Genomic DNA, 12,818 nt, shown 5'->3' on the forward strand with positions numbered 1-12,818 from the left:
ATCCCTCATAACTGAACGTGGATAGAAAGAATTTGTTGGATCTAAGGCAGACTGCATTTAAAATGCACTGTGTGCAAGGGTCAACATGTAAGAGTTGCATTTTATTTTGTGTAAAGTGACCATTTCACTACTGCCTTCCCAGAAATGAAGCCAATACCCATGATTAGAAGGTATTTCAGTGAATGCTGTTAATGATTTAAAACCACATAAACAAAAGGCAGACAAGCATCAATGTATTTTAAATGGATAATCAAGAGATAGATCATTCTACCTATTGAACATCACTAAGCTACTGCAATTTTTCTGTTTCCAGTTGCATCTGTTTAGCTGCAGCATGTATCTTTTTGCACATAGGAAAAGATCACAGCTTTCTCAACAAAGACCCAATCTGAAAATGGAGTAAAAATTACTGTGAGAAGTTTGCTTTCTGGAAGGAAGTGAGTTTTCCTGCTCTACAGCTCCAAGTCCTATTATCAATTTACGTTTTCTAATATCGTATGCATTTTATATCGAGTCTGTTATTTTTTTTGAAGATTCTTCTGGTGATTATATTCAACTGGTAATGTGGCTTTGTAAATTAAAGACTTTTTCTTGTTCAATGCTTTGTTTGATTCACTAAAATTACAATTTGATTTTGCACATTTTACGGAAAAAAGGTGACATTTAAACTAAGCATTCAAAAACCTTAGTTTTATTGTTACAACTGCTGATTTTGTAGTAAAAAATGTGTGAGTATGTCTATTTTTGTGTATGAAACTGAAATGCTATTCACTATGCTAATGTTTCCTTGAGGAATGCCTTAAACTTTTAAAAACAATTTGCAATTGGAGAGTGTAATTTTCTTTCACTTACACATTCATTCTGTTTGTGAAAGTACCTAAGAAAAATTGAAACACAGAATTTTTTTGTAAGTTTCTTATATTCTAACTTATTTAGCTCCTAGATTTTCTAGGTTCCTTTAAGTGAATTGGATTTTTTCTTTGTATTTAGATTAACAGTAATATTGTTCACTGAATTACATTCTTCTCTAATTATTAATCTCTTGTATATCAATAAAAGAAGGACAGGCTTCCTTTTTTAAAAAAGGAAGACTGGCCTTCTGTGTCATGTCAGTGCTTATTAAATACTACAATCATAAGAACATACATGCTACAAGATTTTATGTTCTGATTCCATAGCTGTTACAGGCTTAGTACTTGCAGTATTTATTTAGTGGTAATGCATTTCTTTTCCTATTTTGCATTTCAAAGGTCTTCTCTAAATGATTATTTTACAGAACTATCAAGAGGTTATCTAAATTTTTCAATCAAATATTACACAGTACCATAAAGTGGTAGTCATGGAGTTTCCTTCAGTCCATGTACACTCTTTCTATAGAAAGAATTAAAGAGAAATCTATGAGAGGACAACAAATGTTTCATTAAATAATTAAATGTATTAGGCTTGACTAAATTTTAACCAAAGCAAAATTTTGGGCTGTTCCATACTGAACTGGTGTGTTACATGGTGTGAGTTTAGAATATTTTTATTTGAAAACTATACAGTAGGTTCTTCACAAATATACTCTTGTTGCTATGGTGCAGCATTAATCAAGTTGTTGCAAAGTAATTAGTTTTTTCTTTGGTGATGCTTCTTTATAAAACTAAAGATTGAGCTTTAAAATAGCTAACATAAAAAAAAAGATGTTTGGGAATTGATTGTACTAGTTGCTTTTCATAGAAGAAATTGCAGGAAGACCTCAATAAATTTAAAAAAAAAATGGTGAGAAAAATTTATAATTGTTTGTTACAATACATTTACTAAATGTATAAATTCATCCAACAAAATATATTTAATGTATTTTTATTTAAAAAGGATATTTATTTTAATTTATATGTCAGGGAAATAAAGGATAGATTTGCTGCTGTACCATGACTTTTTTTTTTTTGTGTGTGTATGTTAGGGTTAGCAAAATCATTGAGAATGCTTTTTAAATTAGATGTCATTTTCTTGACAAGAATGAAGAAGGGCTGTGACACTGTATCTATCAGTTTCAAATAATTTGAGTTTTTTTAAAACACCAGGATATATTAATTGCATTATTTTCTTGCAAAGTAATTGCTTGCACCTGCAATTTTCAAGGTATTTTTATGAGCTTTTAAAGTAATAAAAATAGTGTTTTAAGAATGTTTTATAACAAATAGTTTTATGTTCAAATTTGTGTTCTTCAGTGCTGATAGGACATTTGGTGCAGGGTTTTTTTTTTTTTTTTGAGAGCAGTCTTTGATTTTACACAACTGAAATATACTACATTCCAGTCTCCTCCCCCTCCATTTTTTTACATATCTTAAAAATTTCTAAACTCTTATGGCTATTTGGAGCATATATTTACAGAGAAATGCTTAGAATGCACCCCAAATGTCTCCAATAATCTCATGTTTGGTTGGGCTTTGCATGTAGGAAGCTATCTCCATGATTCTTTTTTGGCCTGCTTGCTATTCTTCCTCTATCAAAATAATTTCACTTAAAACTTGAAGGAGAGAAAAGAGCCTGACCTAAGATATCCTGAATACAAACTGCAGACTCAGATGTCTGCAGGGGGTAGAGTTGTGCACATCCCACCTCTCCCTTCCATGTAGCAGTTCGTTAACTAATAAAACATCTGCACTTGTGTACAGGGCTATGACAATGTATAAAATATAATCTGCATATGTGTGGGTCTAGGTAGTGCTGTGTCCAGGAATGTACATAATTCAGTAGTGATTTGTACAGATATAAGCTTAAACTGCCCTTGCAAAATCATGGTGAAGAATACAGCCCACACACAAATTCTGCTTCTCCGCCCTTTAGCATGATAACGAAGATGAATCAATGATATCTTCCTTGCCTAACACAAAATAAATAAACAAATAAACATAATTGCTAGGCCGGGGGCAAGTGAGTGACCAGAATTTTGTAAGGCTGCGCTTAATTTCTCTATGCTGCTAACAATCATCACAATTAGTTCCTTCTGCTACAGGCATACCTGCTTACAATGGAGAATTGAATAGGCTGAGATTTTCGTCTCTGCTGACCACCTCAGCTCGCTCCCCCGTTTTCTCCCCCCACCCCTTTTAATTTAGAGACAACAGAATTACAGAATTGTTTTGCTAAAAAAAAAAAAACAACAATCACCCAGCTTCTAGAAAGACATGTCCACCTCTGAGTAAAAGTAGAGAGCAGTCGTATTGAAGAACATGTTTGTTTTTTGTGTGTCTGCGGCCTCCCTGCTTTCTCTATTTTGTCAGATCTCGCGTTCAGCATCACTTTGGCTGCCGTGGCAGGAATAGCCAGGCAGCGCTGCATCCACGCCAGGAGTTTTGAGGGAAGAGGAAAGAGCGGGATTAATAATGCATTAGCTTTGCAGCCCCATCGCAGGGAAAATAAACAAAATAGTAAAAGTTGCGGTGAGGGCAGGCAAGTGGCGTAATAGCGAGAACGCATTAGTCCTGCAGGCACACCGAGGGGATATAAACAGGATAATAAAAGTTGGGAGCGGGAATGCATTAGTCCTGCAGTCACATCAGGGGGAAAATAAACAAGATAGTAAAAATGATTTCGGGGGCGGTGGGGAGGGGGCGGGTATGGGGTGCGGCCTTCCTGAAGGGGGCCCGCAGAGTGGCAGCGCGGGTGGGAGCGGGGCGCATGTCCGCCGCCTCCCCGCCCCCGCGGCCGAGGGGCGGGCGGGGGGCAGCGCGCAGCGCGTGCGGCGCTCGCGGGGGCGGGGAGGGCCGGGCGGGACGCGGCGCCGCGCGGGCTGTCCCGCGGCCCCGGCGCGCGGGGGGGGCCCCGCCATGTCCCGTGCGGGGGACGGGCCGTGGCCGCGCGCCGAGGTGGGTGCGCGCGCGCGCGCGGGCCGTCAGGTGCGCGCGGGCGCGGCGAGGGGCGGGCGCGCCGCCGGCGGGACGCCGCGCGCTCTCCCGCGCACGCTCTCTCGGAGGGGGCGGCGGTGGCGGTTTGGGGGGCGGAGGGGGCGCGCGCTCGGGGCGCCGCGGCGGCGCTCACGTTCCGCGGGCGGCGCGCGAACCCTCGCGAGGAGGCCCCGGGCCGAGGCCTGCCCGCCCCGCGGGCGCGCGCGCAGTGCGCCTGCGCGCCGGCGCCGCCGCCGTGCCCGCCCGCGGAGCCGCGTCCGCCTCAGGAGCCGCCGCGGCCCGACCGACACAGCCTGGCCGGTTGGTCGGGCGGGGGCGAGACGAGGCGTTCAGCCGGCGGTCATGGGTCCCGAAGCGCTGCCGCGGCGGCGGTGGCGGCGGCTGCGGCTGCGGCTGAGTGACTGAGGGGAGACCCCGCCGGGGGAGGGAGCAGGCGGAGGGCGAGGCGCGTGTGGCGTGCGCGGTGTTGACGACGGTGTTTTTAACCCTTAGATGGTCTCCAGCGAGCCGCTGCTGCTGCCGGTGTCACTGGAGGGCGAGTTCTCCAGTAGCATGAAGGAGATGATCGGCGGCTGTTGCGTGTGCTCCGACGAGCGGGGCTGGGCCGAGAACCCGCTCGTCTACTGCGACGGGCACGGCTGCAATGTCGCAGTGCATCAAGGTGAGCGGGCAGGCGAGGGCAGCGCACCCGCTCCGGCCTCCAGCCTCGCCACTTCCTTCTTGGTGCTCCCTGTCTTCTTCCCTTGGGCCTGCTTCCTTCTCTTCCCCATCCCCCGGCCGTTTTTCCCCCCTTTTTTCCCTCCCCCTCCCAGCTCCTTCTTTTTACCCATGAAGCCTGTTTCCCTGTTTCTAAGGCCACGTGCTTTCTGGTTTGACTTGCTCTGTCATCTTCTCTCCTTCCTGTCTGTCTTTTCTCTCACATGAGACTTAGTATAGTATGTTGTCCTGCATTATGGCTGTGAGAAAGGAAGGACTCACCTTTCCAATTTTTTCCCCTTTCTTCTTCTGTATGTTTTCTGTGTCTGTTTCCCAGCCTGCCTCTGCACCCTGTTAACAACCTCAGCTGCAACGTTTCAAAGACTCTGTAACATTGCTTTCGGTCTTTGCAGAACTTGTTACTATATTCTGGTAGCTATTACCATATTTCTTTTTTTTTGCCCTGGGCGATCCCTGTTGTCCCTGCCTTTCCCTAGTTTTAAAAATTTATTTTGAGGGGCAGCCAGGAGACAAGGAGGGTTTAGGATTGGAAGAGAGGGGTGCGTAGGAGAGACTTAGCTGTCATGTGATTTCTATCTCTGCCTGCCTTTCCTTGAATGTCATTTGGCTGATGTTTCCTGGTAGATGAAGAGGCTTCCTGTTGTGGTTCTGTAGGGGGAGGGTGCTGTTTGGAATGGCTAATGCTGGATTTGTTTGGCTTAGTGGAGGCTGGTTGGTTGGTTTCCAGCTCAGTTCAGGAGCTGGCATGTTCCCTCTGTGTGATTGTTTTGTTTCTGTCAGTGGGTTGACCTTTTGTGTGAGAGCAGAGGAAGCGACATTTCTGCTGCTTACATTGTAAAAAAGGAAGTCATCATAACTTTTCCTTTTTGTTAGCAGAAATAAGGAGTACGATGGTAGTTTTTCTGTACCAACTCCTAAGCAAGTCATATGAACTCCGTGACAGGCTTTTTGGCTACTTACAGGTGGTGGACAAATTGGAGGAGACAGAAAATCCTAAATCCAATCCATTAATCTGAATGCCTAGTGTGTGTGAAAATGCTACTAATGTGTGTCTCATGCTTGGTCTTAAATTGTGCTGAAGATGATGTAATATAGTAGTTGGTTGTTCCAAGTATATGCTCCCTTTGTAAATTGACAAATGGTGAGAAATAGTAATAATTTAAGGCGATACACAAAATAATTGAATTATTTTTGTTAACATTGGATTGAACACAGAGGGGAGCTGGCAGGATCTCTGGAATTAATCTGGTTTTGAATTGGTTTTCTGTCGTCTTAAGAGCTGAGTAATGTTAACCTGCAGGTTGACTGCTCTTGTGGAATCTTAGGATCATGAAGAAGAACACTAAAACATGAATACTTCTAGAAGTCATACCTGAAACAGGTATTCCTTTTGCATTATCTTGGACATCTTACTTTGTATCTAGAGCCCTGCTGATATTTTCAGTGAAAGAATTGGATGATATCAGCAGTTGGAGCTGAAGTAGCAGGAACAAAAGTTGGTTATAGAAAGTGTTCCTAGTGTAGAGAGACACACTTCAGTAGGTACAAGAAAATGAACTTCTGTTTTTTAAAGTCATATCCAAGCCTGAACTGGAATCTGTCAGGAAGTATGCAAAGTACTGCTTCGTATAAATCCAGAAGCTGTTAGAGAGATCTTAAGAAAAGAAGAACTCTGTGTTTTTATTTATTCTGCCCTTGATACTTTACATTTTGGATTTTATATGGTATGTGAGGTGGTAGAGGAGGCATGTCCACTCTTTTTGTGGCCTCTCTGTAGTAAATGTAGTAGTGGTCAAAACTGATGCTCTGTATTTGAAGTACAAACAGCAGTGTTACCTGTAAAGCTTTAGTAACTGCTTTGGTTTTGTTATTATAATTATTCTTAGGTCAGAGGAAACTTTTCAGTTGTGAAGTAATTGGCAAGTTGTGAAGGACAAGATCTCTTCATGTATTTAAAGAAGCTTTGCATAGTAGTGGAAGTATACACAAAACTCTGTAAATGGTATCATGGTCTATCAGAGTTCAAACCTGTGATGGACTCTTCTAGGTACTGGGTATACTCTGTTACCCTGGCAGATATAGAAGTACTTCAACTTTGGTCTTTGCCCAACTCTTGTTGCCTTTGGATCAGCCCTATCTCTGAGTAGCATTTTATACTTGTTTCCTATTCTGCGCTGTCACTTGCTAACCTAAATGTATGATGGTACATTTAAAATCTCCCTCTTAATATATAAAGAGAAATTCAGAGTCCCTCCCCCCCTCCCGTGGTTAATATAGATGCAATGAAAACAAGATTTTTTTTTTCTCATGTTAAAGAATTTTATTGTACAGTAGAAAGGGCTTATCAGAATAGTTTGGCCTGTAGGTACTTGAATAAAGTATTTGAAAATCTGACAACTGATCTTAATATGACTACATGTATGTATATAATAGGAAATGATTTCATTGACTTTCCTTCATAGAAATGAAGGTGTATTAGCCAGATGTTATTATATTACTACTACATTACTATTTTTCATCTCCAAGCTATCACAAAATCAATATATTTGTATAGAATAACTACAAGCTACTAATTTAATCTCAACTTTCTTCATAACTTTAAATTAATCATATTTTTTTTCTACTTACACTCTTAAACCCGATTTTTGTTTTTAACGTATGATTGTTGAGAATTGAGCCTGACTTACCTTGAATACTTTGGGATTATCTTTGAACAAAATGTTTGGCTCTTTGGTTCCCTGTTACTTGCTTCACCCATACAAATACTAGAGTACACTTACAGCACATGTGTTCTTGTATTTTCAATCTCTCTGAAACTCTCAAGGTTGCTTGATGAGTGCCTTTCAAGCATGAGCAGTATTGCCAAATGGCTAAACATTTTTTTTTCCTGTGGAATTTTGTAACAAACTCTTGGGGTTGCTTTTATATACTGTAAAAATATAGATGACTGTCTTGCAGATAAATCTACATGTCTGAAAATCTCTTTACTAAGGATTTATGTTGTTGCCTGGCTCAAGTTGCAACTAATCCAAGTCCTGGTTCTCAGTTCAGTTTGTATTTACAGCTCTGTGAATTTTCTGGGGTAAAAAAGTGAACTTTGTTCAGTTTACTATGGATTTTCTGCTTAAGACCAGTTAATTTATTTATAAGAGTAAGAAAACTGGATAGTAAGTGTATGAATAAATGTCTTAGGAAGAACTCAGGTTTGTAAGTTTTAATTTTCTCTTTAAAAAAACCTCATAATGACATCATCGTTAGCATCCATCATCTCACCTGTTTTGCAGGTAAATGAGTATCAAAAGAGGTCACATATGAAACATTGCTGCTTTTGAATGGTTATGTTAGTTTTCAAGCTAATGTTGTTTATTTTTTCATTTAACAAATTCGGCATAATTTTTAAAGCTAAGCTTGTACTTAGTTTCTTGTACTTCTGTGATAGGATTTCATGTGCAGTGTATACATATCGATTTGGCTTCCTTGACAATTAAAATTATGAGAGGTCAACTAATAGTAAGTTTCTTTTAGATAATTTTATTAGTATTGTAGTGCTATTTATGTTTGCTGAAATGTTTTGTCTTGTTCGAAACAGCTTGCTATGGAATTGTTCAAGTACCCACTGGACCATGGTTTTGCAGAAAGTGTGAATCTCAGGAAAGAGCAGCCAGAGTGGTATGTGTTTTGTTTATTAAGCAATGCTAGTTGTAATCTTTGTGTGGGTAACATTGACCCAAGTGTTACAGCGATAACAGAAGAGAGCTTTGCTTTCTGTTGTAATTCATCTAAATGCTGTTCAGAAAGACCATTTATCTTATTTTTTAAAAGTGGAAATATGTAACTGTCTCTGAAGTATTCTGACAGTGTCAGGGTGTGGGGTTTTCATTTTTTAGGTGGTGGGGTTTTTTATTTGTTTGCTTGTTCATGTTTTATCCTTTTTTTTGGTCCACGGTGTAGGTTTTTGTTAATTTTGTATGTTTAACACTTACATAGTTAGCTACAGGAAGTAAATAAAATCTGTGTCCAATTTTCTTTTACAGCAACCTTAGGTTGCCAGTTAAAAACCTCAGTCTAGGAACACTCCCAATAAGTAATGTTGTTAGTTTCAAAAACTAATGCTTACTTGGAGTGTGATACTTAGAATTGAAGAAGTATTTTCTTTCTGGTTTTCTAATTATTTTATGGTAAATATTGGGTATTCCGATAATGCTTTTCTTTTTTTTTTTATCATGGTTACATTAGGTTTTGTTTTGCTCAGACTTGTATGTGTATTAGATGAAATTGGGTGATGTTAGGCATTTTTAGAAGAGTTGAGAATCCCATTTCTTCCTGCTTGGCACTTCTTAGTTTGTCTTCCAGCAAAAGATAAACTAACGGAAGTGAGGACATTTAGAAAGACTCAGCTGCTCCTTTGCCCCTGAAAAAAAATTCATTGTCAGAGAAGGTGGTGCAGCATCTTAGAGCAGTGTGTAAACTGTTTCTAACTTTAAAAACAAATGAGGAGTCAGAGACCAAATTTTTAGTTTCTGTCTGTGACTATCAGTGTGTTTACATGACCTGTTTGCTATACCGATTTCCTTTTCTAATAGAAAGTGCTATAGACATGGTGACAAGACTTACTGCTGAATGAATTTTTGGCTCAGGTCTAAAGAATCTTGTTCCTCTGTTTTTTCCCACTTTGTGCTGCCAACATATTCATAATGCCCAGGGTAATCCCTGGTAATGCCTTAGTTCTTCCAAAGCAGACCTGTTACTGGGAGCAGGAAGGGATTGATTTCTGTATGCTCTTCAAGTATTTGTCAATTGAAAATCAGAACCCTTTCTAAAGAAAGGCTGTTTCTTTTCCTGTGAGACCATCAGCTGTGTAGTTTTAAGAGTAGCATTTTTTACAGTTGCTGAGTTTCATATATACAGGTTGATAACAAAGTTAAAAATACAGAGGAGAGAGAAAGACAGCTGGTGACTACAAGAGGATGATAGGGAATCCTTGTGGTTTGGTTGGTATATAGCTAATCCTGGCTTCTTGTGGCAAGAGGAGTGAAAAAGAACTGTCCAGAGTTCTATAATAAACAGTATCTCACTGCATTATGAAAATTTCTCGAGTTTACCAAGAGAATAGCTTTGATAGACTCGTTTACTTTGCTGTTTGAACTGAAGAAGGAGCAGTGATAACTGAATTTTCTGCCTGGTGTATTTTTGTTTCTACCAAACCGTGTCTGTTCAGGTCAGCAGTTTGATTACTGATTCTGTTTTGGAAAAAGAAATCCCATTTGTAATGTAGTGTAGATTTAAGTGTTTCTCAGGTGAAACTGATTGCATGTGAGATATGACAGCTGAAGTTCTACCAACTATTTGCATATTAGCGAGTTAGAAACATGGTGGCTGCATCTGTGGTGTCTTGCCATTCAGAAACTAAACTCAAGCCCTGACCACATTATGGAAACGAGAGCTTTGCAGTAAGCAGTTTACCAGACCCAGAAGTTTTAACACACTTGCTTACAAAAGTAAACATCCTATCATCACTGTGTGAAACTGAAGCTTAGTTTTTCTCTTGGCCTTTTTGCCTATAAACAAAACCAGAATTAAACTAACCATATTACATTGACAATGCATCTGCTTGCTTACTTTTAATCTTTTAAACGACCTCAGTATTGCGCTCAAGGCATACTTTCCATGCTGATGCTGTCTGTGTTGTGTGTTTTTGGGGTGTGTTTCTTGGTTGATCATCTTCTTTGAGCTTCAGTTGCTGGGCAAATAAATTAATTCTGATAAACAACAGCAGTTAATTACTCACACTGAAGTTAGTCTTGCTTTAACAATGAAAAGAGATGGACTAACTCAGGAGCACATAACGTAAGTTGGTGGGTCACCAAAGAAGTTCACTTAACAGCAGACTAGGACAGGTGGATTCCCACGTAGTTTCAAGTGTTATGCACCAGTGTGTACTGTGTTCCCTTTCTTTTGTGTGCTGCCTCTAGGCTGGTGCATGCTGGGTGGGAACCAAAGTGGTGGCTGGTTAGCTTCTCTGTTTTTGTTGGTGAGCTGGGAGCCAGCGTCTTGGCTGCTGAATGCTCAGTTACTAGTTGGAAAGCACTGCTCCATGCTGCACAAGTCATTCTGAATTTTGGCTCTAGGAGAGTTACGTTTTTCTCTGTGTGTGAGAGAAAGTGTGACTTTTCATAAAACTGAGCTGTTTGGATAATGGATATATTGAGGTGGCTGGTAATGATACTTAGTTTTTAATCATACTTATGTAGTACATAATCGAAGATCGTAATCCCAGTACTCACTCTTTACGTCACTGTATAAGTTTTTAACTATTGCTTGAAAAATCTTAGTTTTCTCTAAATCAGCTCATTTATCTTAACTGACCTATGGTGAGCTTGAAATTCAAGTCTCTTCAAGATGTGTGGTGACTGCCCCCAGCTTTGCCTGTGTCAGCACCAGCTGTTATTACCGTGCGTAGTGGGCCCTTTTGGTGTCTTCAGATGTACCTGAACTTGTGAGTCAAAAAGCAGGGCAAATACATATTGATGTAGAAAGAAATAATTTTGAGGTCTGCGTGAGGTTGTTCATCTATGGACTATTACATAAGGGACTTTGGGTCCTGTCTTAAGAAATTGGATGGTGCATGTATGTTGTCTAAGGGCTGATAGTTCTGGTACCCAAAGAAAGACTGGAGAACTAAGTTTGGGATTTGTAGCACAACTGTTGTTCAAAAAGACTTTTTCCCCGCCATAATAATCCTTTTGGGTGTCAAACATCTTCCTTGATGATCTTATGTTAAGAATAATTTAAATATAGTATATAGTGGTGTAAAAATAGACAATGTGTTGATGGTTTAGTACAAACTATTACTATTCATACTCATCATGAAGGAGCTGCAGTAATCTGTGTGATAGAGATACCAGGCAGGAGTTCACCATTTGTACAGGTAGCTTGTTCAGGCTTGTTAGCTATGTGTAGGTCCTGTTCTTTTGAGTCCAACTTGATTCAGAGAGACCAGGACATCTCTGTACTGAGCTTAAGTGTTAAGAATTCCAGGAAGTTTTACTACCTCAAAGTGTAGCTCAGATGCTAAATGTGAGGTTGGATTGCTTGCGCTGCAGGTGAATCATTATGCTCTTTGATCTGTTTCATTGGAATATAAATATTGTAAGCCTGTCCTTGCATCTGGAAGAATCAGTTTGGACTTGGTACAAATTACTCTAATGTCATAGTGGTATTTTTTTTCACTTGGTATTTCTGTGGTTTTTTTTTTTTGGTGGAGTGGCTTATGAAGTTAAATGTAGTTGTGGTTCAGAACTGATTCAGCACATTTGTAGGACACTACAGCTTGTCTAATAAGCCACCTGGATTTTAGTCCTGGGCAGTGTGCTGAGGGGGCTGTGACTGTAGAGCTAGCCACATAAGACTTGAGATAGCATCCATCTGTATTTTAGCTCGGGCTGGCATAACTGGAGTCTCTGTGCTTGCACTTGTGTTTCTTGGGACTTGGTGTGGAGACAAAAGGACTGTCACTGCAGGGCCATTTAGACCATACAGTACTCAGTACTTAAGGGTTCAGAGCAGTAGAAATGCAGCTATACTATTTACCCAGTTCAGGTATGCTGTATGCTCATAGCAATAGGTTTCTGCTGGTTATCCTACGAGACCTGAGCTGCACCTGCATCTGCTGCACAGATGATCCAGAATCTGAACACTTGAATTTTAATATTTTTTAAAAAATTGTTAATATAACAAGAGTTGGAGCTCTCTCCAAATTCTATTTTTAAAAAAATGTTTCATCACATTGATCTACAAATTTTCTTTGTAGAGTTGCTCATAAGAGTTGTTTGATATATCCATGCTTTCGCACCTCACCCCAGCATTTATGTAGTGTAAAATAAGCATAGGTGCAGTATTATTTGCCTTTTGCCTAAACAGAAAAAGGCAAAGAAGGAGGAACTAGGAATGCAGCTTTTTGATATGCGGACACGTTTGTGATAAGAGCTCTGACACTTCTGGCTCAGCAGGCTGCCTGCAGGGGAGTGGGATCTGTACTTATTAACACCTGTATCTGTAAACTAGAATGAGTGTTGATAAATATGGTCACAGTACAGGTGAACTAAACTTTATTTTAGAAGAAAACTTGCTGGTTTTTTTTTTCTTCAATTTGAGTACTGTACATCAGTATAATATACTAATATACTGTGCAGTCTCTTTGAAGATACCCCT

General features: G+C 40.2%; 1 protein-coding gene across 22 annotated transcripts in view; it reads left to right on the top strand.

Moving 5' to 3' along the window:
- Positions 1-12,818, top strand: part of MLLT10 (MLLT10 histone lysine methyltransferase DOT1L cofactor) — a 135,872-nt gene that overhangs the window by 5,795 nt on the left and 117,259 nt on the right. For 6 of the 22 annotated variants that reach the window (XR_015278689.1, XR_015278696.1, XM_086860343.1 and 3 more), the window contains exons 1-3: positions 3,776-3,851; positions 4,383-4,551; positions 8,197-8,276. Coding sequence is in view for 17 of the 22 variants with exons in the window: in XM_086860343.1 (XP_086716469.1) it covers positions 3,813-3,851; positions 4,383-4,551; positions 8,197-8,276 (288 nt within the window). In the remaining 5 variants the exon portion in view is untranslated. Of the gene's footprint in view, positions 1-3,765; positions 3,852-4,068; positions 4,552-8,196; positions 8,277-12,818 lie in introns of those variants that run through there. The other 16 variants (XM_086860367.1, XM_086860387.1, XM_086860462.1 and 13 more) reach the window with 11 other exon arrangements.

The sequence above is a fragment of the Cyanistes caeruleus genome, chromosome 1 (assembly GCF_971803275.1).
Source record: "Cyanistes caeruleus chromosome 1, bCyaCae1.hap1.1, whole genome shotgun sequence".
In the NCBI taxonomy this organism is placed as follows: Eukaryota; Metazoa; Chordata; class Aves; order Passeriformes; family Paridae; genus Cyanistes; species Cyanistes caeruleus.